Here is a 26128-nt window from a genome sequence, read left to right on the forward strand (position 1 = left end):
TTGCCTCTCTTTGTTCAACTTAGTATAAAAGCATTTAAATTTTCCCACTTCTTTAGGTCTTCATTTCCTTATGAGGGTTCTGAATTCACATACAATTTATATTGAATAAATCTGTGTGCTTTTCTCCTGTTAATCGGTTTTATGTCAATTTAATTCTCAGGTCCAGCCACAGACCCTAAGAGGGAAGAGGCAAAGTTTCACCTTCCCTAAGCTACAATATAAACCCCTTATTAATACATCTCTCTCTCTCTCTCTCTTTTTTAACTATAATTGAGGACCTCTAACTGTAAGCTTCTTTGGGAGAAAAGATCTTGATGATATTGTCTCCATAAAAATTTTTTACCTCAACATCTCTACTCTATACTTCTCATGTTCAGTACCTACTTAGAAGCAGGGAATGTAAAGACTTTAAATGTTCTTAATATGTAAATACCTCAATTTATCTTTCACAGTTCAGTACTATTCGACAAACTGTAACTGAACACCTACTCTGTGCCAGAAACTGTGCTCCTGCCTTCTAAGAACTTATGGGCCACTGGGTAAGACAGAGGCATAAAAAGACAATTTCATCCCAACGTGTTTTGGTAAAGAATATAAAATTACTCTTAGAATTATGCATAGGATGCTGTGACGACACAAGGTAGGAACACCTAACCCAATCTAGGATGAGAGTAGTGTTCAAGAAAGGCTTCCCAAGAAAGAAGAAATAAGTCTTGACGATAAGTAGTTTTTAGCCTGGTGCAGAAGGGAAAGTACAATCCATGGAATGGGAACATCCATTTGGATACCTCAAAGGCACTTCAAATCCAACTACCCTCCACTTCATACTCAACTACCTCCATGCATGTGCTCGTGCACAACACACACATACACACACACATGCACACAATCTTGCAGAATTTCTTATTAGGGTGAATGACACAACCATCCAGCCAGAGCTGCAATTAGAAACCCAGGAGTTGACTTTAACAACTTTCTCACAACCATTACCAAATCAGCTCTTCCCACAGCCTAAAGATCTCCTTGGCTGTATCCCACACACTGTCGTATGCCATATTTTTATCATTCCTTCATCAAAATATTTGCTGTTTTTCTATATTGTGGCTGCTGTTCAACTAATCCAATGAATTCTTAACTTCAGATATTTTATTTTACAGTTCTATAACATATAATTTTGGTCATTTTCTGGAATTTCAATTTTTCTGTTAACATTCTCCATCTTTTCATCCAGTTTGTTCATATTTTCTTCAACATCTTAATTGTTTCACTTTATCTTTGGCTCCAAATGTCTTTGGGGAAAGCTCTATCCTGTGTGTATTACAGGCTCCTTCCTCGGGCAGGACATGAGTCCCCAGAGGTCCTGCTCTGATTTACTGCAGCCTCTAGATTCCTGGGCCACCTGACACTCAGCACAGGGCTCCTAAGGGAGAATCGGTGGGCCAGGAGAAGGCACTTAGCCTTGACACTCCTCCAGGTTCCAGTGTGTCTTGCCAGCCCCTACACAGACATCAAAAGCTCCACTGATTTCTCTTTACCTCTTTAGTCTTTCAGCCTAAGGCAGGCCCAATCTTCCACCTGTGAGTGCCTGACTCTTCCTTCTCTGGGGAGGGAAGTGGCCACTGATCTTCTCTCATCTAGAAGAGAATTCTCTCTCTGTAGAATAGAGTTCCTTTAGATTTCTTTCCACCCACAATATTTTATTGGCCTAAAAAAAATATGATATTATATTCTATCTTTATTTTTTAGTTGTTACAACTAAAACTGCAGGGTGCTCTTGTTATTACAGGAGCATTGGTCTGTTGCAAACATCTATAGTCTAACTCCTAAATACCTCTTGAAGGCATCCAGTTTTCTCCACTTCTATTCACACACCTGATCAAAGCCATCATCCTCTCACCTAATGTCCTCAGCAGTCATCCTGTTTCCCCTCTCATTCCACGGCTCTCTAATCTGTTCTCCACTCTACAGCCACTGAACTCTTCACAATGCACGTCAGAAGATAACGACTCCTTGTTGAACACCCTTCAATGGTTTCTTCCTACTCTTAAGATAAAAATCAAAATCCTTAACATGTGCGGCCAGCCCCATGGCTGAGTGGCTCTGCTTCAGTGGTCCAGGGTTCGCCAGTTAGGATCCTGGGCATGGCCCTGCACTCTGCCCATCAAGCCATGCTATGGCACCATCCCACATAGAAGAACTAGAATGACTTGCAACTAGGATACACAACTATGTACTGGGGCTTTGGGGAGAAAAAAAGAGGAAAATTGGCAACAGATGTTAGCTCAGAGCCAATCTTCTTAAAAATAAAATCCTCGACATGTGGTTTTCGGGTGATGATGATATATCAGTGTAGGTGTATCAATTGTAATGAATGTACCACTCCGGTGGGAGATGTTATAATGGGGAAGCTACACATGTGTGGGGGCAGTGGGTATACGAGAAATCTCCATACCTTCCTCTCAATTTTGCTGTAAACCAAAAACTTCTCTAAAAAACAAAGTCTATTAAATATATACTTAAATACACATATTTAAAAGACTATATATAAACATATCTGAAGACTTTGTATATATGTGTATGTCTATACAGTTAGTCCTCTGTATCTGTGGGTTCTACATCCACAGATTCAACCAACCGTTGACCAAAAGGCCTACAATTGCCTACTGAACACATACAGACTTTTTTTTCTTGTAATTATTTCCTAAGCAATACAGTATAACAACTATTTACATTGTGTTATGTATAAGTAATCTGGAGATGATTTAAAGTACATAGGAGAATGTGCATAAGTTATATGTAAATACTACACCATTTCACATAAGAGACTTGAGCATCTGTGGATTTTGGTATCCATGGTGGGGCTCTGGAACCAACGCCCCATGGATACCAAGGGAGGACTATATATATAGGCATACCTCATTTCATTCTGCTTCACTTTATGGTGCTTCACAGATACTGCATTTTTTTACAAATTGAAGGTTTGTGGCAACTCTGCGTTGAGCAAGTCTATTAGCATCATTTTCCAACAGCATTTGCTCACTTCATCTCCCTGTGTCACATTTTGGCAATTCTCACAATATTTCAAACATTTTCATTATTATTATATTTGTTATGATGATCTACAATCAGTGATCTTTGATGTTACTATTGTAATTGTTTTGGGGTTCCACGAACTGCACCCATATAAGATAGCAAAATTAATCAATAAATGTTGTGTGCGTTCTGAATGCTCCCTCTACCAGCCGTTCTCCTGTCTCTCTCCCTATTCTTGGGCCTCCCTGTTCCCTGAGACTCAACAATACTGAAATTAGGCCAATCAATAACCCTCCAATGGCCTCTAAGTGTTCAAGTAAAAGGAAGATTCACATATCTCTCATTTTAAATCAAAAGCTAGAAATGATTAAGCTTAGTGAGAAAGGCATGTTGAAAGCCAAGACAGCCCGAAAGCTAAGCCTCTTGCACCAGTTAGCCAAGTTGTGAATGCAAAAGAAAAGTACTCGAAAGAAATTAAAAGTGCTACTCCAGTGAATACAGAAATGATAAGAGAGCAAAACGGCCTTATTGCTGATACGGAGAAAGTTTTAGCGGTCTGGATAGAAGATTAAACCAGCCACAACATTCCCTTAAGCCAAAGCATAGTCCAGAGAAAGGCCCTAACTAACTCTCTTCAATTCTGTGAAGGCTGAGAGAGGTGAGGAAGCTGCAGAAGAAAAGTTTAAAGCTAGCAGAGGTTGGTTCATGAGGTTTAAGGAAAGAAGCCATCTCCATAACATAAAAGTGCAGAGTGAAGCAGCAAGTTCTGATGTAGACGCTGTGGCAAGTTATCCAGAGATCTAGCTAAGATAATTAATGAAGGGGCTACACTAAACAGATTTCCAATATAGATGAAACAGCCTTCTATTGGAAGAAGATGCCATCTAGGACTTTCATAGCTAGAGAGGAGAAGTCAATGCCTGGCTTCAAAGCTTCAAAAGACAGACAGAGTTTCTTGTTAGATGCTAATGCACTTGGTGACTTTAAGTTGAAGCCAATGCTCATTTACCATTCCAAAAATCCTAGGCCTTTAAGAATTATGCTAAATACACTCTGCCTGTGTTCTATAAATGGAACAACAAAGCCTAGATGACAGCATATCTGTTTACAACATGGTTTACTGAGTATTCTAAGCCCACTGTTGAGACCTACTGCTTAGAAAAAAAAAGATTCCTCTGAAAATATGTGTGCCCACTAACAATGCATCTGGTCACCCAAGAGCTCTGATGGAGATGTACAATGAGATTAATGTTGTTTTCTTGCCTGCTAACACAACATCCATTCTGCAGCCCATGGATCAAGGGGTAATTTGGACTTTCAAGTCTTATTATTTAAGAAATACATTTCCTAAGGCTATAGCTGCCATAGACAGTGATTCCTCTGATGGATCTGTGGAAAGCAAATTGAAAGCCTTCTGGAAAGGATTCAACATTTTAGATGCTATTAAGGACATTCATGATTCATGGGAAGAAGCCAACATACCAACATTAACAGGAGCCTGGAAGAAGCTGATTCCAACTCTCATGGAAGACTTTCAGGGGTTCAAGACTTCAGTGGAGGAAGTAACTGCAGATGTGGTGGAAACAGCAAGAGAACTAGAATCAGAAGTGGAGCCTGAAGGTGTGACTGAATTGCTGCAATCTCACAATAAAATTTTAACAGATGAGGAGTTGCTCCTTACGAATGAGCAAAGAAAGTGGTTTCTTGAGATTAAATCCACCTCACCTGGTGGAGATTAAATCACCTGGTGAAGATGCTGTGAGGATTGTTGAAATGACAACAAAGGATTTAGAATATTACATAAACTTAGTTGATAGAGCAGCAGCAGGGTTTGAGAGAAGTGATTCCAATTTTGAAAGAAGTTCTATTGTGGGTAAAATGCTATCACACAGCATCACGTACTACAGAGAGGAAGAGTCAATCGACGTGGTAAACTTCACTGTTGCCTTAGTTTAAGAAATTGTCACAGACACCCCAACCTTCAGCAATCACCCTGATCAGTCAGCAGCCATCAACATCGAGGCAAGACCCTCCACCAGCAAAAAGATTATGACTCACTGAAAGCTCAGATGATGGCTAGCATTTTTTAGCAATAAAGTATTTTTTAATTAAGGCACGTACATTGTTCTTTTCAGACATAATGCTATTGCATACTCAATAGACTACAGTATAATGTAAAAATAATTTTTTAATGTATTGGGAAACCAAAAAATTTGTGTGACTCACTTTATTGCGATATTCACTTTACTGCAGTGGTCTGGAACCAAACTTGCAATATCTCGAAGGTATGCCAGTATGGGAGAAGGGTGGATGTTGGATGGCCAAGGGGAGGACTATGGGGATATCTGTCCTACTTTTTTGACCCCACATAACTTGTGAACACTCTTTCAATGTTTGGAGAATTTCCTACTTAAAGTCTCTGCATCCCCAACATAGAACCCAGAACCTCACTCTCTAGACCTCCCTTGTAGCTTGGGTACAGGTGTGAGCCTTAGACTGTTCCAACTGGATGCATCCACATGACAATGTAAAGCATAAGTCATTGATGTGGAGAAGGAGGTGCTGTATGGAATCTATTCCAGTGAGGGAGGTGGCCAAGACCTCCAGCCTTCAGAATCACCAGGGACACTAGCACCAGGGCAAGGATCAGCCATGCAAGTGCCTTGGGAGGATCTATACATGGTTTTCAGCCACAGGCCACAAAAGACTTGAAAAGATCCTTAAGGTTCTTTAATAAATTATTTTTTGCTGAAGATAACTGAAACTGATTCTAAACATCCAGAGTGATATATTTCATTATATTAACAATTTAAACATTCTTGATTTATCCCTTCATTGTCTTAGTCCAAAGTTTGTCATCTAGTCCTAACTGAACTCAGTAGACCACTGGTCCCAACTAAATCTGAGATTGAATGGGATCTCAAAACCTAAGAGCCACCCTGGTCCCACTGGCCCTCTCAGAGGATCTGAGAGTAGTATTGACTCATATTCCATATCTTGGCACATCAGGATTTAAGGTATTTTCAGAGATGAGCACTGGGATTGCATAGTATATGCTACCACATCTTGGTGAAGCTACACATTTCTTTAATCAATCAATTGGGGCAGTAAGTCTCAGGACTCCTTCACTCTTAAAAATTATTAAGGACCCCACCAAGCTTTGATTATATAGATTCTATCTATTGATATTTCCTATATTTGAAATACTGAGATCAAAAAGAGTAGAATAACTTCCTAGTCTTATTACGAAAATACTTTTTCATAAGATTTTGCTGAGCCTCTGAAAGGATTTCAGGGACTTCCAGGGAACACAGGATCACTCTATGAAAAACAGGCAATTAGGTATTTATTGAACACCTGCTGTGTGCACAACATTGCAACGGACTCTACAGCAAATTAGGAAGTTCAGCTGAGGGCAACAGCGTAAGCAGAGGCAGAGGCATGGGAATGAGCTGCCATGGTGGCAGATGAGGAGGAAACCAACCAGGCTGAGTGCTTTGAAGACGGGGGAAAACCGTGAGAGACACTTTTCCATATGATCTAAATTTACCCCAAACGCTCATGGGCAAGGTTATCTGTTCAGAGGTTTTGCTCCATAAGAACTATTTAAAAAAAAAAAAAAAGGGCCTTTTGTTTCATAAAAGAAGAATTTTTTAAAGAGCAGTTTTTTTAAAAGATAAAATTGGTTTCAAGTGATACAATGTGTGGTTTATTTGTTGAGAGATTGTCATTTTCCAGCAGGAAGGGGAATGGTAATTTCTTTCTTTGGGCTCTGTTAAAGGGTGAAGAGAGAAGCTAATGTGAGAATATGTCTCTGCCATTTAGTTCATTTGGAGTCAAGTGGACTATTTCTGTTTATTGTTGAAGGAGAGTGAAACTCTCCGCCCAATGTTCCTCATGCTTTCTGGGAAACTTCAATCAGGTACCATACCACTTAGGTGAGGACGTCTTCCACCAAGACCTGCCCTTCCTACCACTTTCTGGAGAAGCTCAGGCTCATCCAAGCACCAGGTGACTCATGGCCACTTCCATGTGTCTTCTACGTCCCAGCTCATATCAGCCAAGTGTAGAGAGGAGACAGACCTGGAGATCATCCACTCCCCTCACAGAGCCAATGGCAGGGACTCACATCCAAGCAAGTATCATCAGGTCACATGGGGCCTGGGGATTTCTGGGAAGGTCCAGTAATTCAGGAAGCAAACACAGTTGTAGCTTCCAGGGGTCACCTTTCAGAAGGAAGTAAAATCCTGGCCAGATACATAGGATCTGTGTACATAATAGGATGTACGCACGATGGATGTATGTATGGTGAGATATATACAAATAAATTTTATTTGAAAAACTAAATGAAAAGAGTAAAAAATAAAGTAAAATAGAGTAAAAAAACACAATTAAATATACAGAGTACTGAACTGCATAAATAGCTATACCCAGAATCAACAGCTGTTAACATTTTATCCTATTTTGTCTAACTTTAAATAAAAATACATTAGATAATGCAGACAAGTTGAAGTTTTCTTCGTACCCAGTTCAAGGACCACTGGTCTCCACATATCCCCAGAAGTGACAACTAGCATGCTTTTAGCCACCCCTGACTTTCCATTACCTTTTTCATTCCCTGTTTATCTCTGAATTTTGTCTTTCTTTGCTGGCGCCTCCCTGCCCCACTCACCTTTCTTCCAAGATCCATGGCAGTTGTCCTCTTCTCCATGCAGCCTTTCCTAGCTCCACAGAAGCAGATGTTGTGCTGTCTCTCCTCCTGCATGGCTCATCTCCAGGAGCTGGAGGTCAGGCACCTTGTCTCACTTGCGCTGGTATCTGCAACGTCTTGTGGAACCCTACACAGGATTACTGAATGAACCACTGAGGAAAGGGAAGGGACAAGGATGGGTTGAAAGAAGCTCACGGTCCCCCATGCATCTATTTCCTCACCTGTATCAGTCTGCTTGTACAGTGCCTTCACCTCACCTCCTTGTCATCACAACAGACATGCACAACTCATCCTGTTCCCTGCTTCCACCTTCCAGTAGGATCAGACCGTGTCCAATGTACCAAGAGCTAACACTGGCACTCAGCTCCCTGGGGAGTGGACCTCAGATCTAACAGGGCAAGGCCAATACCTCACCTCCACTTCCCCAGATCTGACCATCTAGTATCAATCCATTTCTTCCAGAGAATGGAGAGGTGGCAATTTCCAAGAAAGACTAGGGTTTTTTTCTCCTGAATTATTTTATCTCTTCATATGCATTGCTTTTCTAAATTGTAATCAAATCCTTTGTTAAAACAAGAAGGGCAGTGAAACAGCAGGCAGATGTTTGGTCATATTTTACTCTCCTCCATGCAGGTATACATGTACATTTAGAAGTTACTTGAGACCTTCCGTCTGTACACACACATGCATGCACATGCGTGCATGCTGCGCCATTTGAAATGAAGAAACTCCTAGCAATCACTCTTTTTCAAAGTGTGAAGGTTTAGAAACAACTTTTGTTTCATCTTTGCTCTAAAAGATAGCAAAGGCAAAAGGCCAAGCAAAAGAATATAAAAGAATGATGAGCTAAAAATTAAGCTCCCCCAGGACCAAAATCCTTGTATCTTTTGTTTCCTTAAGTATTTCAAGAGCATAAAACAGCACCTGAGACAGAGTAGGTCTAAGTAAGTATTTGATGTCAGAATGAATAAGTCAATGATTGAATGAAGAGTCCATCACTGTGCCGGCTGAGGAAGCTGCCACCTTTTGGTATATTATACTTCTTAGAGACTCAGTCTACACAGTGAGGTGAGTTCAGGCTGGGCAACCCCCTCGATTGCCACTCCTTCTCCCACTGGGCTTGCATAATATTTACTCTAGAGAGCAGGGTGTGGCCAGGAGCAAGGAAACAAAGACCAGAGCTATGGGACAGAAGCCAGACTTGGAAAGTTCAGATGGGGAAAGAGAGCCAAAATAAATGAGTTATAAAGACTATAATTTAGTCAGAAATAGTGGAAAAAATTAAAATGGGGGCCCAGCCTGGTGGCTCAGCGGCTAAGTTCACACGTTCTGCTTCTCGGCTGGCCGGGGTTGGCTGGTTCGGATCCCGGGTATGGACATGGCACCGCTTGGCAAAAGCCATGCTGTGGAAGGCGTCCCACGTATAAAGTAGAGGAAGATGGGCATGGATGTTAGCTCAGGGCCAGTCTTCCTCAGCAAAAAGAGGAGGATTGGCAGTAGTTAGCTCAGGGCTAATCTTCCTCAAAAAACGTTAAAAAAATTAAAATCGTAGCCAAAAACGCTGATGTGAAATATCCATTCCTGGCCATAACAGCAAATAAATGATACTGCTAAAAATTATTTGTCTAAGATTTATGCCATTCTTATTTTTTTTACAGTGACCATTACATCATTGTTATATACATGTCTGTGGTGTAAATCACTTTTTAAAAATTGCAGATGAAAATTAAGAATTGAATATCTTATGTACCTCTTTAGAGACATTTAGAATTTAGCTGGAATTGGAAATTAGCCTAATTGGAATTGAAAATTCAGCATACAGTAGAGACAGTGAAAAAAAATCCCTACAGAATTCTTTGTACAACGGATTAAATTTCATTGTAAGGCCTCATACCTCTGGATTTTGCAGGGGGCTGGGCAAGGGGTGGAGGCAACGACAAAATTATTAAATTAAAATTACCTATCTCTTTCACATTAGTTTAGGCTTTTTTGAATAACGTTCAGTGAAATTTTATGATCAAATTTTCTACTATGGCTGTTTCTTTCCTGTCAGTGGTTTAATCCACTCCCTTCTCCTTTCCAAGATGGTGTATGGGTAAAGTGAAAGCCTTCTGTGTTGCCAGATCCTCCCCTCCACTCACCACCACCAACCTGCCTAGCCTGCACTGGAAGTCTCAGGCAGCCTTCCAACTGGGCCCTGGGCTAGGATGGTGCCACCACACTCTGGTATGCGGTAAGGGCTCACTCTGCCACAGTGGCTCTGTAGCTAGACCACTGGCACTATACTCTGGGCTCTCTCCCTAGGTCCCCTCAGGAAGCAGATGGAAACTTCCAGAGGTCTCCAAATACCACCCACAGTCATGGAAAACTGGGTTGTGAGCTGTCACAGGCTTCTCCCTCTGCCTAAATATGTCACCATACAATCACACCTTGACTACAGTTCAGTTTGAGGCTCAATGAGATTCTATTTCAGGATTTGTTAAAAGATAATCATTATCTAATTAGTGTAAGGGGAAAACGTAAATTCAGAGCCGCTGGCAGCTGTACTGCCTCAGGTTCTGACCACTTATACGCTGGAAATAGAAGATTCTGGCACATAGTAGGTACCCAATAAATATCTGATGAGTCAAGGAATGAAGACTGATCTTGACTGAAACGTTGGCCAATAACGAGGGGAGCAAAAAGGGGAGATGGAAACTAATTCCCAAGGAACCCGTGGATTTAGCAGTAGGTAAAGCCAATTTTTATCCCCGGACTTTGCAGACACTCATGTATTTGAGATGGGCTTCTGTCGCTTGCAAGCAAGTGATTAATAAAAAGGTATAACCCTAATATAACTTACACTAATAAATTTGAAAATCCAGATTAAAGTCATGATTTGTAAGGAAAATACTGGCTTGAGACAGAAAGTCCAATTAGTGCAGTAACCATAGAAAAAATTACATAGGCAAAAATCACCATATAATAAAGACTTTATGCACGACTTTTTCCCCCTTTGATTAGGCAAGTTTAAAAAAAATATCAAGGATAGACAATTCCATGAAACAGGCAAATGCACTAGTTTCATCTTAAACAGTTCATCCCAGGAATGAAAACTTGATTCAATATTAGAAATCTTTGAATAAAATTCACTAAATTATACCAATTAAAGAAGATATTGGTCTTCCAACATATGCTCAAAAATCACTAGATAAAATTCTACACTAACCTCTAGTTTAAATTTTCTTAAAGTAGCAAATTAGTAATAAAACGTAACTTCGTTAACAAAGGATAGCTACCGGAGATTCAGAGCAAACATTATCCTTAAAGGTGGAACATTAAAAGCATTTCCACTGAAGTCAGTAACAAGACAAAAATTTCTGCTAGCCTTCTAGGTATCAACATTGTGTGCCAGATCATAGCTAAAGCAATCCTAACAAAACAATTAAATGAAATATGAGTACCGGATGGAAAATAAAGTCTCATCAATTGCGGAAGGTGGCATTCTCTTGGATTTTCTAAGAATATACTGACGAACTTTTAAAAGTAAGAGTTCTGCAGTGTCAAATAGATCAGTGTTGAATTTGAAAAATCAAATTTTTTTATGACAGCAATAACCAATTATAAAAAATATATTAGGAAAAAGACATACTTCACTATAGCAGCAAAAGTAAAATCTCCGGAAATGAATCTGTCAAAAAATGTATGATTATATACAGAAATCTTATAAAACCAAGAGAAACCCATGAAAGATCTTGTTTAATGAAGACATACATTGTTCTTGAAAAGAAATACTATTGTAATTCTCTCCAAATCAATACTATAAATTTAGTGCAACCAAAATCAAAACCTCAAGAAGATATGCTCACCAATAGCTAATAAATATTTGAAAAACATTAGGAAGATTTTACCCCCACCAAATCTGAACATGTAACAGAAAACTGTAATCAAATCAATGCATTATTTATTAGGGATATCAAATATCTCAACTAAAAACTCTAGCACGTATATAACAGCATTTCAAATCAGTGAGAAAAGAATGGCCTTCCATAAGCGGTTTTTGGATTTTTTAATAAAAGCAGTTCTGTACCTTATGCTCTGCATAAAAATCAATTACAGATGAAGATCTGGATGCATACATGAGACATATCTTAGAAGAAAATACAGAATACACTGAAAAAGAAGTCATAAAAAACTATTAATTTGACTATATATAAATATAAAACATCTATAAAAAAAGATACTATAAGTTAAAGACAGGTGACCAACTGAGAGAAAACACTGGTAATGAACGTAGAAGACTAATATCTAAACTTTACGAAAAACTAACAAATCCATGAGACAAATCGTTCAATAGAAAAATGAGCAGTGTCAGGAAAAGGTAATTGACATGAGAAATACAAAAATGGTCTAAAATAAACATACGAAAAGATGCCCATCCTCACTAGTGGTAGAGACTTTTTAATTAAAGCAATAAAAACAACAATTTTCCACCCATTAGATTAATAAAAAATTTAAAAATGATATGAGAAGAAACTGTAAATTGATAACAGCCATCTTGGAAGCCAACTGAAGTATCTCTTTTAAAATTGGCTAACTCTGGCCCAGCTATTCAAAGCCTAAGCATATACTACAGAGAAATCCTTACATGTACATGAAGAGTCATACAGAACGATGTTCTTCCAGCATTGTTCGTAATTAGGAAAAAGAAAAAAGGATCTACCTTAAGTGTCTATTATAGGCTAAACAGATTGTGGAACACTGAAAAAGTAAAGAGATTAGATATGATAATACCGAAAAATAGAAAACCAAGTAGAAAAGCTGCAGAATGATATATGTAATTTATGTAAAAACCAAAACTATACATTTAATTTCCTGTGGCACAGATAACATCTATATACATTCACAGAAAAAGGTCCAGATGGAAAGTGAACCACTGTTACTTCTAGGGAGGATATTGGGATTGAAGGTGATGGTCAAAAATAGACCTGTCTCTGATGTTTTAACACGTAAAATGTTGTCACATACTATTTATAGTTTAAAATTTAAAGGAAAAACAGGACGCATAGAGTGACACACTGTAAGAAAAAACATACACACAAAATTATCCTTTGTATTTCTTTCTCCCTCCCTTCTGTGATGGCAAACACACAGCAAAGGTTCTGGAAGATTACTTGCCAAAATGATGCTGTAATACTATCTAAAGATCTCTCCCATAAAAACAAAACACACAACTCCTGTATTCTCATTTGAAAAAGAAGAAAATTCAAGATTTATAAAAGCAATACAGTTTCAGTTTAGAGCTCTTATTTTTTTTGTTTTAGTTATTTATAATCTTCACATGGTACATGACTGTATATTGGAATTTTGCCCTATCTTTAGAGTACAGTATTTGGGGCAGAGAGAAAGTTTTTAAAGTTAGAACTTAAGTCATTACTAACATTTCAGTCAGTGGTTTTATTAAGTTTATAGACACTTCTAAAGGAAATACAAAATTACAGTACAAACTAGATTGGCTTATTTCTTTAGCAGTTTACTAATCCTACTTTACACCATTAAACAAAAACTCTTTGGTATTTAAAGTTATCACTGATCAACTCCTTGTGAGGACTGTTCCTTCTGGAAATCATTCTGTAAAACCTTTTATCCTAATGAGAATGATCCTGGCTTTCAAATACAACCAGCTGCATTTCATGAACTACACTCTTACGTGTATAAACTAAAAACTGTTTTCAGAGCACTGTGCTTTTAAGAACTGCTTGTTTTTAATCCACATATTGCTCTAGTCTTGAACCATGAAAAGAAAATGATGAGAAACTGCCAGAGCTATCTGGTTTCACAATAGTTATGAGAAAACTATAGTCAGCTGTTTCTTCCCAAATCAAAAGGTCATCAGTGGGGAAGAAAAATCTTTGGAGGATATCTTCAATGGAATTGAGAATTTCCTTGACCTATTCTAGGTATCTGTTCAACTGTCTCTGATAGCAATTTGCCTTGTAAAAGTGTCTCTCACATTCCTAATACAAGAACAAGTTTCTTTAGAAAGGCTACAATGGAAAGAGCACTATGGCAGTGTTAGAAAATCTGGATCTGTCACTGAGATCCCCAGCTGACCTCAGCAGCTTCCTCTTGTGCATTACAGCAGGGCTGCACTCATGTCTGACACTCCTTCCAGCTCTAGTCCATGATCCATGTTTTCATCACAGGCCACCAAGGAAGGAAATAGACCTTTTTACTTCATATCAATGAAGGCACTTTTACAACTGCATTATGTATCAGTTTTATTTTCAATTTAATTCAGCAATACTTCATATGAAACACCCAGCATCTCTTATATGTTACAGATATTCAAAAAATATGAGCTGGTGATGACAATTCTAAAAAAGTCATATACAAGCAACCGATGTGAAGAGACTCAGAAAATAAATCATTTGAGCAGACTCCTTTAAGTCTTTAAAACAAAAGGCAGGTATAACTTTATTTCTAGAAAGTATTTAACATTTAAGGTGGAGAATGACTGACTAGTCAGAAATGCTAGCATTTATTTTCTTTTAACATTGAAACTTAGAAAACAAGGTATGAGTTAAACTGAACTCATTCAATATAAGTCTTTGATTTATTTAGTCACTTAAATTTACTTTTATAACAAAGCACTTTTTATATAATTTAAAACACACAAGCTTTGATTGAAGAGTGATTGTAAATGGATCCAGTTTTCTTCCACCTGTGATGACAACTTTGTCAGTTCTTCTAGAAGTACTGGCTCTGAAGGAAGCATTTTAAGGTGTAGCTGAAAAGAAAAATACAAATAGTTGAACATATAATTTAAGAAAATTAAAAAGCTATTTATTCTGGATTCAAGTTTTTTACAAAGGAATGTCAAAAGATACTATTCTGAATACTTTTTTCTTAAATGCTGGCTTGTTACTGTCTCTCATTTCCCTCTCTGCTGTCAAACTTTCTTTATGAGTTCCTTCATGGCACTGTCACTCCCGTAGTAGCAGTGAAGTATTCCTTACTCTCCTCCATCCAAGGACAGTCCTGATACAGACCCAGAAACCAGGTCCTAGTTCTAATACTCAATTCATATTTCTGTGCTTCTTTAAGTTTCTCTTTCCATTGTAACCCACTGGTAATAAATGGCAGATGGGTCCTTTGCTTTATTTTCTAAAGATTTAAGTAAATTTATATTTAGGAACTAAGCAAATTTGGGAAAAGATACAGAAACAATTTTTGGCATTTTTATTTTTTCATCCTATATGCTACCATGGAAATATTTACTTTTTAAATAATTAGATCAAGTGAAAACCCCATTTTGGGTATTAATAGGATAGATGAAGAATCATATCTGCTATCACTGAAAATCAGCACAATCTACCTCCTTCAATACATTACACTACTGAAATAACCATGAGTTCTCCATTATATTAGACATAAAAGCAACTCTGTTACTGCCAAAACACTTGAAACTCCTTCAACCAGGATAGAACTAAATATTTTGATTTCAGCAGTAGAACAAAACAAAACAAAACAAGAAAATAAACATAAAAGCTGACTTTCTTTTCATGATCAGAGAAAAACTACCAAAATGTAACTACTTGAAAAAGTTAAAAGCTTTGTATATTGAATCAAATGGATGATACAGAAAGTGAGGGGGCTGAGTCAAAACTGTGCTGAGTTAAAAAAGAAAAAAAAAAAAAAAAGACTACAAAGCTACAAAGCTGTCCAATATGGCAGCTACTAGGCACAGGTGGCTACTGAAATTTAAATTAACGAAATCTCTGTAAAATAAATTCACTTGCTCAGTCACATTAGCCACATGTGGCAAGTGGCTGCCCTGCTGGACAGTGCTGATTAGAACACTGCCTCCTTTGCAGAAAGTTGTATCAGACGACACTACTCTGGAGGAAGGCCAGCTGGAAGTATTCTCTTACACTAGACTTACCTTTAGAAACAAGGCAAGGTAGGCCTGGGCTAACTCGAAATCACGCTTTCTGTCCAACATCATCCCGATCATTTTTAAGAAGCTCTGCATAACTTCTACAGACCCGCCACAATCAGGAGACAAGCTTCGCAGCTCTGTTTCAATTCCTGATGGGCCTAATTCTTTCAGAAGGTTAAGAGCAGCTTCATCTGCATAAGTTTTAAAAAGAATCCAGTTATCCAATCCCTTCACTTAAGAAACTAGTTTTCATTTCATACTCCAAGCAACATATATTTTAATTGCAAAGGAAATGCTTTCTGTGGCTTAGTTTTTTTCTGTTAAGTAGTAGAATGAACACCAAATTAAGTAAAAGTCAGTAAAAATGATGAGAGCAATACAATAAAAAGTATTAAAAGCACTACATTTTTTGCATTTTAAGTAATTTAAGGTTTTTTCCTGCTGTTAAGGCTGTTCAAGAAAATCTAATTAATGCCTGGCAACAGACACTTTAAGAAGCTCATAAATCAGTCAGAACAAATCCAAATATAAGAAGGCTATAAAGGTATATAACTTTTTTTCTTGGTGAGGAAGATTGGCCCTGAGTTAACACCTGTTGCCTATCTTCCTCTTTTTGCTTGAGGAAGATTGTCGCTGAGGTAAACTCTGTGCCAATCTTCCTCTGTTTTATGTGGGACGCCACCACAGTGTGGCTTGACGAGCGGTGCTAGGTCTACACCTGGGGTCCAAAACTGTGAACCTTAAGCTGCTGAAGTTGGGCGGGTGAACCCAACCACTACACTACCAGGCCGGCCCCAAGAAATTTTTAATAGTAGTTGCCACTGAAAATAGAATGAGGTGGGGGAATTTATTTTTTTTTCCTTCTTTCTATTGTAATAAAAATTATAAAAGTACCACATGATCATTAAGAAACACTAACAATACAGAAATATATGAGGGGAAAGACCCTACTTTATTCTTATCCATGCCAAGTCTATTTTTTTCCCCTGACGTAAGCACTCTTACTTCATGCACATTCTATGAATATATATTCTATACACTTGCAACTATTTTTATATAAGGCATTTGATACTACAGTGGCAATGACTATGCTTTTAGCTTTGTGAAAAGGAACACCAATGACAAAGTCTAATAAATTTTATTTTCTGTTCTTCAGTAGATACTACACAAAAGCGCTTCTCTTCTTTGTACCCCCATAAATATAACAAGTTACTCATTGTATGATCTGCTATTCTTCAGTTATTTACAATGGCCCATCAGTACCATTCTTTGACTTTTTGAATGTGGACTCCAGTGATAATGGGATATAAACAAAAGCACTTGGAATAGAAAACAAGAGGATAAGTCAAACAGGAGAGAGACTGTGATTTTGTTAATTGCTTATGGTTCTTATTGTTCATCATTATTAGCTACAGCCTATAGCTTTCAAAGTTTAAATATACTAACACGATCAATAAAAAATTTTAAAATTGTCTGTTTATGGGATAATTTGGGAATATCTGAAATCACCTAAGACAAAAGTGTCTGTCTTGCAAACTGTATTTGTAAAAAAAACAAAAGCAAACAATAGAAAAAAATATAATTTTCCATACAGAAAGTGTGAAAGGTTCTCAAAAGACCATTATAATATTAATATCATCTGAGTTTAGTGTCATCCATTTAACATAACAATACAAAAGCTAAAATTACTTCAGATTAAAAACAAAACTTCAATCCTTTTAAATTTTTACTATCTTCTTTCAGGTACTGACAATCTGTTAATATTTCATTCAATTTCTCTTCACATAAAGTAAAATAAGCTGAAGATACTTGGTAAAATATTTTATTATTTAACTTACATTTATTATTTACCAGTCCTTCTTCAAGTTTCAAGCAGAAATCTGACTTTTGAGCCAAAATTCCAAGATTTACCACTTTAGACTTAAACAGAAACAAATACATGTTATTCAAAGAACACAAGTGTAACAAAAAAATTTATAGTTTATAATTAAAAGCTATCATTAATTTACTATCTGTAAAACGAGGTTTCGGTAAAGAACTACAAAAGTACAACACAAAACACACCCCCATATACTTAGAAAGCTCTAATTTGGTTTTTACCTGTTGGGGATCATTATTTTGTTCAGGTACAGCATATCTGGGTACAAGGCCAGGAACTGTTGGAATAAAAAATGGTGCTGATTTGGGTACTTTGGGTGGTTCCTTTGGTTTATTCTTTTTCTGATTAAGAGAAAAATGAGAAAGGGAAAAAGACTAGTAGGTAATTATCTTGCCAACAATTTCTAATATTTAATTCCAAATCAATTTTAAAACAAATTTCAAAAAGTAAAAAAAAAAGGAATGAAACTTCTTCAGATTAGAATAACTAAAATAAAATCCCAACCAACCAATACCACAGATATCCTTAAACTGGCCTTCCCGAGTCAGCCCTCCAGCAGCCTTGCTCATAAGGCAGAAGGAAAATGACAGGGTTCAGAAGAAGCTCTCAGACAAACATAGCTCATTTTCCCCAAACACAAATATTTACAGGAATATTTAGGTGAAGAAATAACGACCAAGTAATTCTGACCTTCTTTTCACAAAATGGGCTAAAAAGCAAAATTTAAATAAATGCTCAACAGTTTCTCAAATTTCTTTTCTTCAAAAGAAAGATTCTGCTGTTGGAAGTAATTTGGTGAAATTTTTTGTGAAGCATGGCCCGTATTCTTCCATTGGAATTTTTATTTATTTTTCCTTAGTATTTTGTGTTTGTAAAAGGCAAGAGAACACTACTGCTCATTTATACAATATTTCCAGTGTTAGTAAAATTCTATCAGGAATGCCTCCATCAGAATTCCCAGTGACAGAATTTAGTTCTGGTGACTACAGTGCTACATATCACCGCCTCAGGAGCATCTGATGAAAGAGACTTTCTAAGGTAAACTGCCTGCTATCAGAGGCTCTAAATTTTACCTAACGCTGTTCCTCTTCCATTCTTTAGGCATTCTGTAATCTTAGGGAGACTTGCTTTTTGAAAGAAAGCCAGGATTACTTGTGGCCTCATGAAGGCACAGCATAAAAGAAACTTATTACATGAAATCAGGACAAAGCACTACCAAGGGCACCATAAGCACAGCCCTTCTCTGGGATGCTAGACTAGAGAAGGAGTAACAGTTACCCTCTAACTCTGTTCTTGAGTTACAAGGCAGATAGTCACTGAGTTTAAATAAAAATAAAAGGCTTTTGCAGCTGCTCCACAGGGCTCTGGAAATTATCTAATCTTATAAGGAAAACCAAGAGTAGAAAAAAGTTACCCACAGAACAAATATAGAAAATTCTAACTTCTTTCATTCAATAGGAAATAACATTACAGGCAGTAGCATATTTCTCTCATAAACATCATTCACTCAGGTTCCTATGTAAGTTTTTATGCAGAACGAACTATATTTTAGCAAGGAGCAGAGTAGCCCAAAAACTTAGCTCAGTCAATTGGTCATTATTCTGACTGTTCCCTTCACACTCATCTACTTGTTCATTTTAATGCACTGCGTTAAAGCTACTCCATAAAGTTCTCCTGTTATAGCTGACAGACTGACAACTTGATGGAAAGATTTCACAACTACGCTCCTAGACAATATTTACGCCGATGCCCAATCTCTCAAAGAGTGAGCAAGGAAGAAAGAAGCACTTTTAACTTCTGTGAGGAAAATTAACATGTGAAAACTTCTCTTTCCTTACCCAATACACACATATCTTTTCTGGTGCTAAGTTATTAGTTATAAAAATACTTCCCACATCTTGACATAGTTATCTATGTCAGTGTTCCTTACACTTTTTTTATGCCAGCCCACAATGTGACTTACTACAAACATAGCCTCTGGTGAATGTGTGAGTACATGCATCTAACCAAATCACGTTTCAGAAAACACTTACCCTTGTCAGAAGATACTCCTCTGAAATTTTTTACTATAGTCTATTCCTTTCAATTGCTTCTGCTACTCACAAATGGGGGTCATGAAATACACTTTGAAAAACACTAATTTATGCCATAAGTGTCCATTTATCATATAAAATGCAAATTTCTCAAGGCCAAAGGGGCTAGGTTTTTTTCACTGTCATGTCACAGCATTACTTAGTACCCAGTTCATACTGACTTATGTGCCTGGACTTGATATGACAACCTCTAAAAATCTTCTTGTAGTCGACAGAGCAGGGCGTGAGATGATAAAGGGTGGCTGAAGCTTAATAAAAAAGACTAGTGAAAGTCTTCTAGTCCCCAAGTGCCTAGCAACAGACATATCACACATTATGGTAGCAATTTCTTTCTTGTTTCAGAAGCCGAAAAAGCAGTTTATGAGGCTGGATTTTAAACATCCAATTTGTAATAGCTCTGCAGCTGCAGGCCGCACTTTTGCTATATCCAAAGGTTTGCTGAGTGCTCTCAAAGCCGATATACAGAGAGAATCTTGTGACAATCATTCTGGACTAAATAGCATTCAACTACATGTTGTTCTCTTTACTACCTTAGGTATTAACTGTTCTTCCTAAAGCCCTCAGAGTAGGGAAACTATCTTTACCAAGGAAAATGCTTCTAGTGTGTGTCTTTACAGGCCAATAGTAAGTGTACTACAGTATTACCTTAATAACATCAAGATTAAGAAGGTTTTTCCACCGTGATTCAGGGAGGAGTGACAGAGTCACCAATTGCTCATTCAACTGTTCTGGGGAATCATATTCTATCATTTCATCACTTGGTTCTATGGTTTCTTCTGAGAACTCTACATCTTAAAACAAGAACATTTCAGGCAAAACAAATTAATGCAAAATGAGATTTTTATTAAGAAGCAATTTAATTCATTCCAAATCCATCAGTATTTCATAACATATTCACTCAATACAACCTTGTAAACTCTACTTATTTCATTTCCTTATCTTCTCATATTAAATACAACTCCCATCAACAAATGCAAAACAATTCTCTACTGGTATATTATTTGATATCTTATCAATATCACATCAATTATATTTTTATATAAATTCATGAAGTCATTCAAAATATTTCATATCAGTAAAAAAATATTTAGATTGAAGGCATTAAACTTTGCCTTCAGTAGCAATAACCCCTCATGTTAGGTTTATGATATTAGACTTCAAAAATTATTTTACCATTTTGTGTTTACCTTGGATTTGACAAGTACCAGGAAGCATCACTACTGAAGGAACATAATCTGTGGGCAGTGGTCGTAATGAAACAACTGAGTACAGGGAAACATTAGACCTGAGAAACAAAAACATAAGCAATATTTTAAATTTATAAAAATATGTTTTTTAGAGAAACTTCAATTACTGGTAATAATCTCTACAATCTTGAATTTGGCCATACATTCCAATCACTTATTACTTAAAAAAAGATCTCAAAGATAGATAGTATTCATCTGAAAATGCCTCGATTCATGTCATAGATGTCATCACAAGAAAGATGCACACAAACGTTATTAATAGAGTCTTTATTTTTAATGTGGTACAAAAAGGTATTTATTTGCAAGGTCAGAAATGGATAATACTTTTATAAAGTAACATAACCTCCAAATATTTATATCGTTTTGACAAATGTCAACCTTCATTTAAGGAAATTATAACTGAAGGAAAGATGAACTCAGAAAGTTAAGCCAGAGAGCAATTAGGCTCATCAGACCCTTGGGGTTGCTGAAGAGTCATGGATTTCCCATTCTGTAGAACGGTCCTCTAAGTGGCCATGTTTCTGCTATCTGACCTGCACCATGGCCTTGGATGGCTAATCAAGATGTAGATACCTGTCCTAAAGTGGGCTAATCAGATTCTCTTTCCTATATATTATGAATCTGGAACAGAAAAGAAAAAAATGGGAATCTCAAGTTCTGAGTTAGCTTAATAGCAGTACTATATACTCCTGCTGCTGAGGTCCCATAGCTACTATTCTCATCTTGATTTTTCAAGCCCCATGGGTTTCAGGAGATACTCCATTTCACTTAGTAAGATGGCCAGATGCTACTTCTATTATATATTGAAATTACTTTCATATTATAAAAATCTAATTATAAAATTTTATAATTAGAAAACGAATTAATTTCTCTTCCTCAATAATGAGTTTAAAGAATCAGACATCTGAACTCAGGAAATACACAATTTTTCTAGACACAGATGATGTACCATTTATTTTGAACTCTTACATGTTGATTGTAGTGGAAATGGAAGATCACCATAAGTATTTTTACATGGTTATGAAGTTATGCAACTAGAATGAATCTCAGAAAACATTTTGCCCATATTTATGCTTTATTTTATAGATAAAGGAGGCTGAAAGAAGTGACTGGCCAAGGTCATAAAGTGATAGTGGGGTAGGGGCAGGAAGGCCAGAGCCTGGCTGGGGACTCCCCTTTTCTAACAGTTTAAAATTCATTTATCCTTTCTGCAAATAAAAGCCAAATATGATAACAGATAAAAATCAATCATGTGGTTTAGAATACACACTTGAGCAAAGCTAACTAAATTATCAAGCAGATACTGAATCAGTCATACACTTATGGGTGAATTAATTCTCTGTGTTAACTATGTGACTGTTAGTAACGTGGATTCTCTGACAATAGCATCTTCCTTCTCCTCCTTACTCAAAACAGAACTGTAGGAAAGAACTTACCATAGATAAATCCCCAGGTGGTCCACATGGGAAGTGGCCAGAAAGTCTCCGGTAGGGGACATAGTAACATTGAGAGGAGCTGAGTCCAACAAAAAGCTGTCTATAAGGCTAGAAAAAGCATCAAGGCATTAAAGTACTTGAACTCTACCAAAAAGGATATAATTCACAAAATATATTTTTGCTAAAAGCACAAAGGATAAGAGATGCAGAAAATTTTCATTTTTTTTTTAAATCACCAACACCACAAAGTCATCACTTACAAAGAGCTTTGTTAACTTAGTTACTATGTGAAAATAATCTCTCTTAATAAGACCCAGAATACTAAATAGACCAATTAACTGGAGAAAGAGTTTCAACAACAGGGAGAATACAGGAGGAAATGCTCTGCTTTTCTGGAGTGTCATTTTGGTAGACTGACTTTGGGACAATTCTGAAGATGTCTCACATTTAAAATGAATCTAATTATCAATATTCTCCTGTATTTTTGCTATTCCAGTGAAAAATAATAAAAGGTGTAGGCAACAGAAGAAAGTAATAAAATAAAATGGCTGTAAATAAGAAGAGGAGAATGGTAATGGAAAGAAATTGTGACCAATTCTACCCGTTTTTCAAAAAAGTAACCATGCTATACATGAAATATATGAAATTCAGTCTACAGAGCATAACCAGAGAGCAGCTAACGTAAACTAGCCCCACAGGCTTTAAAATGTTGGAGGGTTGAAAAGTTGGGGAGAAAGGGGAAGTGATCACACCCAGGAAGGAGACAGAACAGGCTTCTCAGAGAACACAATTTTTGAGATGAACCTTACAAATGGACAAGATTTCAATGGATGTTGATGGTAGAAAAAGCATTTCCTAGCAGAGGGAAATGTGGAGGCAAGGTGAGGGAAAATACAATTGGGTCTAGTGAAGAGCATAGTTTGCTGCCAAGCATAAAGCTGCGTCCAGAGTCTTGAACACCAAACAATGAGTTTGTTTTTATCTTTCCATCAGTGGAAAGTCACTAAAGGCTTTTGAGAAGACAGTGGTGTAATCTTCACTCTCATAAGAAAATCTGTCATCAGAATATAGAATATATTATTGGAACAAGAAGAATAGTGAGATTATGGTAGTAGTTATCTAACAAGCAATGAAGACCTGCCACTAGGATGGTGGCAGCTGGAAGTGAAACAAAGTGGATTTAAGGAGCAAAGAGAAAAGCCTAAAACAGCAGCATCCTGCAGGAGAGGCTTCTTGGGCTGGCTAAGACTGCAAATACTTTGTATACTTTAAGTGGAGTATACACAGTATAAACAGTAATCACAGCTATTTTAAAAACTACTTGATTCACTGAAACCAATAAATTATCCATGGGAAGGCATGGCAAAATGACTGAAATTCAGAATCTACATTAAATAAAACAAATTATTTCAAGAAAAAAATAATAGCAGTTAACATTTTTTTTGAGGAAGATTAGCCCTGAGCTAACATCTGTGACTATCTTCCTCTACTTTTTATGTGGAATGCCTGCCACAGCATGGCTTGACACGCAGTGCATAGGTCCGCACCCGGGATCTGACCTGGTGAACCCCAGACTGTCAAAACAGACCACGAGAACTTAACTGCTAGGTCACTGGGCCGGCCCCAGCAGTTAACAGTTTTTTAATGCTCCATGCTCAGAAGTATCCTGAGCACCTGAGTCTACTAATTTAATCCTCACAACCCTATGAGGCAGGTCTGTCCTTACTATACAGATCAGAAAACTGAGGTCCAGTAAGATTTCAAAACTTGCTCAAGGTAGAAAGTGACTGAGCCAGGACTGTCACCCAAGCAACAGTATGCACTCTTCATCACTATAAATCCAGTAAAACCACTACTGAAACTAAAGGTACAACACCACTCAATAGTATATGCACCCCCAGAGGAGGCCCACACTAGTGACTCATGGAACATACTCTGAGCAGCTCAAATGTAAATGAAGACTCTCCAGTGAAGATACTTGTCCATGGTAAAATCTCTCTCAATTTGTTCAGAGAGCAATTAACAACGTAAACCTTAAATAATGAATGCAAGATAGGAAAACAAGAGTAAAATTAGGAGCACTGGAAACAACACACACTAAAATGTGCTGAGGACAATGACTGCTGTTTAATTCTGCTGTGGGGGAAAAGGTGAGCAATACCCTGTCTTGTTTCTGCTCAGACTTTGGAAGCTCACAAGAATGGCTTCTCTTGGGGATCAAGGGAGTTGGCGAAAAGGAAACATTTGCTAAACACTTATTATATACCAGACACTGTTAAATTAGTTAATTCATTTAATCCAAACAACTCAGAGCAGAAATATTATTCCAATGAAGATTAAATCTAAAGACAGCAATTTCAGATCTTAACATTTGTTCATTTTTTTTTTAAAAGATTGGCATCTGAGCTAACAACTGTTGCCAATCTTCTTTTCTCCTTTTTTTTTCCTGCTTTTTCTCCCCAAATTCCCCCAGTACATAGTTGTATATTCTTAGTTGTGGGTCTTTCTGGTTGTGCTATGTGGGACACCGCCTCAACAAGGCCTGATGAGCGGTGCCACGTCTGTGCCCAGGATCCGAACCAGCAAAACCCTAGGCCGCCAAAGCAGATCGTGCGAACTTAACCACTCGGCCACGGGGCCAGCCCCTACATTTGTTCATCTTAATCAGTATTTGTTCAATAAAAGTGTAAGTATGTGAGGGATGAAACTTCCTCATTTAGAATCTTTCTGTTAAAAAGAGAATCTACTAGTTGAGGAAATTTATTTTACTTCATACTGTAACTTTTGTCAAATTCATTGCACAACTTGATTTCCACAGCTGTTGTGTGTGGGTAGACTGACCTTCCATTATGTAAAAGCATCAAATTGAGGAAGGTGGTTTCCACATACACAGCATAGTTTACACTGCCACGTTAGCTCATGAAGGATAAGTTCGGTCATAATTCCAAACTGAACTACTATATAGTCTCCTGCTAATCCCACAAAATGAAAAATCCCAGGTAAGTTATAATTTCTGAGAGGACACTAACACAATTCCCCTTCTAAGAGATCAGATTTTCAAGCACAGAGCCCTGCACACACGGGTGACACTCAGTAAGTCATTTCTGATTTTATTTTGAACAAATGCAGACAGTGTCAAGATGTTCAATCTCCAAAGTGATGGCATCCATTCCCTACAGGAATCTTTTGTGACGAGAACAAAGGGATGGTTTTGCCTCAGCAAAGAATGCAAAACAATGTTCTAATCTAATTATTCTCATGTAATGCCGCTCAGAAAACATGGGCCGGGGATGAGAGAGAAAAAAATACAAAATTCTATTAAAACTACTTAATTTTGTTTTTCTCACTCCCCAAAGAGTTTAACTTGAACTTTCAATACACTAAAAACAACCAGAGGGGCTGGCCCTGTGGCTGAGTGGTTAAGTTCGCGTTCTCCACTTCGGCGGCCCAGGGTTTCACCAGTTCGGATCCTGGGTATGGACATGGCACCGCTCATCAGGCCGCACTGAGGCGGTGTCCCACATACCACAATTAGAAGGACCCACAACTAAAATATAAAACTATGTACTTGGGGGATTTGGGGAGAAAAAGCAGAAAAAAAAAAAAAGACAACCAGAAATAAAAGGTGGTTAATGGTAGGGAATAACAGATAATTTCAGGGATAAAAAATTTCAACTCTGCTTCTCTGAGAATCCTACAAACACAAGAAAGTTTTCAGCATTTTAAAAAACCTTTACCAGAAACAGTTCAGTGCCTATGCAATCTGTTTTAGGCACAATTCCAGAGGATACTCGTATGTTACCACACC

General features: G+C 37.4%; 1 protein-coding gene and 1 pseudogene across 1 annotated transcript in view; one reads left to right on the plus strand and one right to left on the minus strand.

Annotated features, from left to right (window-relative positions):
- Nucleotides 1-3330: 3330 nt before the first annotated feature.
- On the plus strand, nucleotides 3331-5113 carry LOC139075214 (tigger transposable element-derived protein 1-like; annotated as a pseudogene).
- An 8874-nt stretch (nucleotides 5114-13987) lies between these two features.
- Nucleotides 13988-26128, minus strand: part of WDR36 (WD repeat domain 36) — a 38728-nt gene continuing 26587 nt past the window's right edge. The window contains exons 17-23 of the mRNA XM_008538625.2: nucleotides 22321-22428; nucleotides 20825-20922; nucleotides 20283-20428; nucleotides 17766-17885; nucleotides 17504-17585; nucleotides 15669-15856; nucleotides 13988-14513 (exon numbers count right to left, since the gene is read on the minus strand). Of these exons, the coding sequence (XP_008536847.2) occupies nucleotides 14364-14513; nucleotides 15669-15856; nucleotides 17504-17585; nucleotides 17766-17885; nucleotides 20283-20428; nucleotides 20825-20922; nucleotides 22321-22428 (892 nt within the window). The 3' untranslated portion in view covers nucleotides 13988-14363. The remainder of the gene's footprint in view (nucleotides 14514-15668; nucleotides 15857-17503; nucleotides 17586-17765; nucleotides 17886-20282; nucleotides 20429-20824; nucleotides 20923-22320; nucleotides 22429-26128) is intronic.

Source organism: Equus przewalskii, chromosome 13 (assembly GCF_037783145.1).
Source record: "Equus przewalskii isolate Varuska chromosome 13, EquPr2, whole genome shotgun sequence".
In the NCBI taxonomy this organism is placed as follows: Eukaryota; Metazoa; Chordata; class Mammalia; order Perissodactyla; family Equidae; genus Equus; species Equus przewalskii.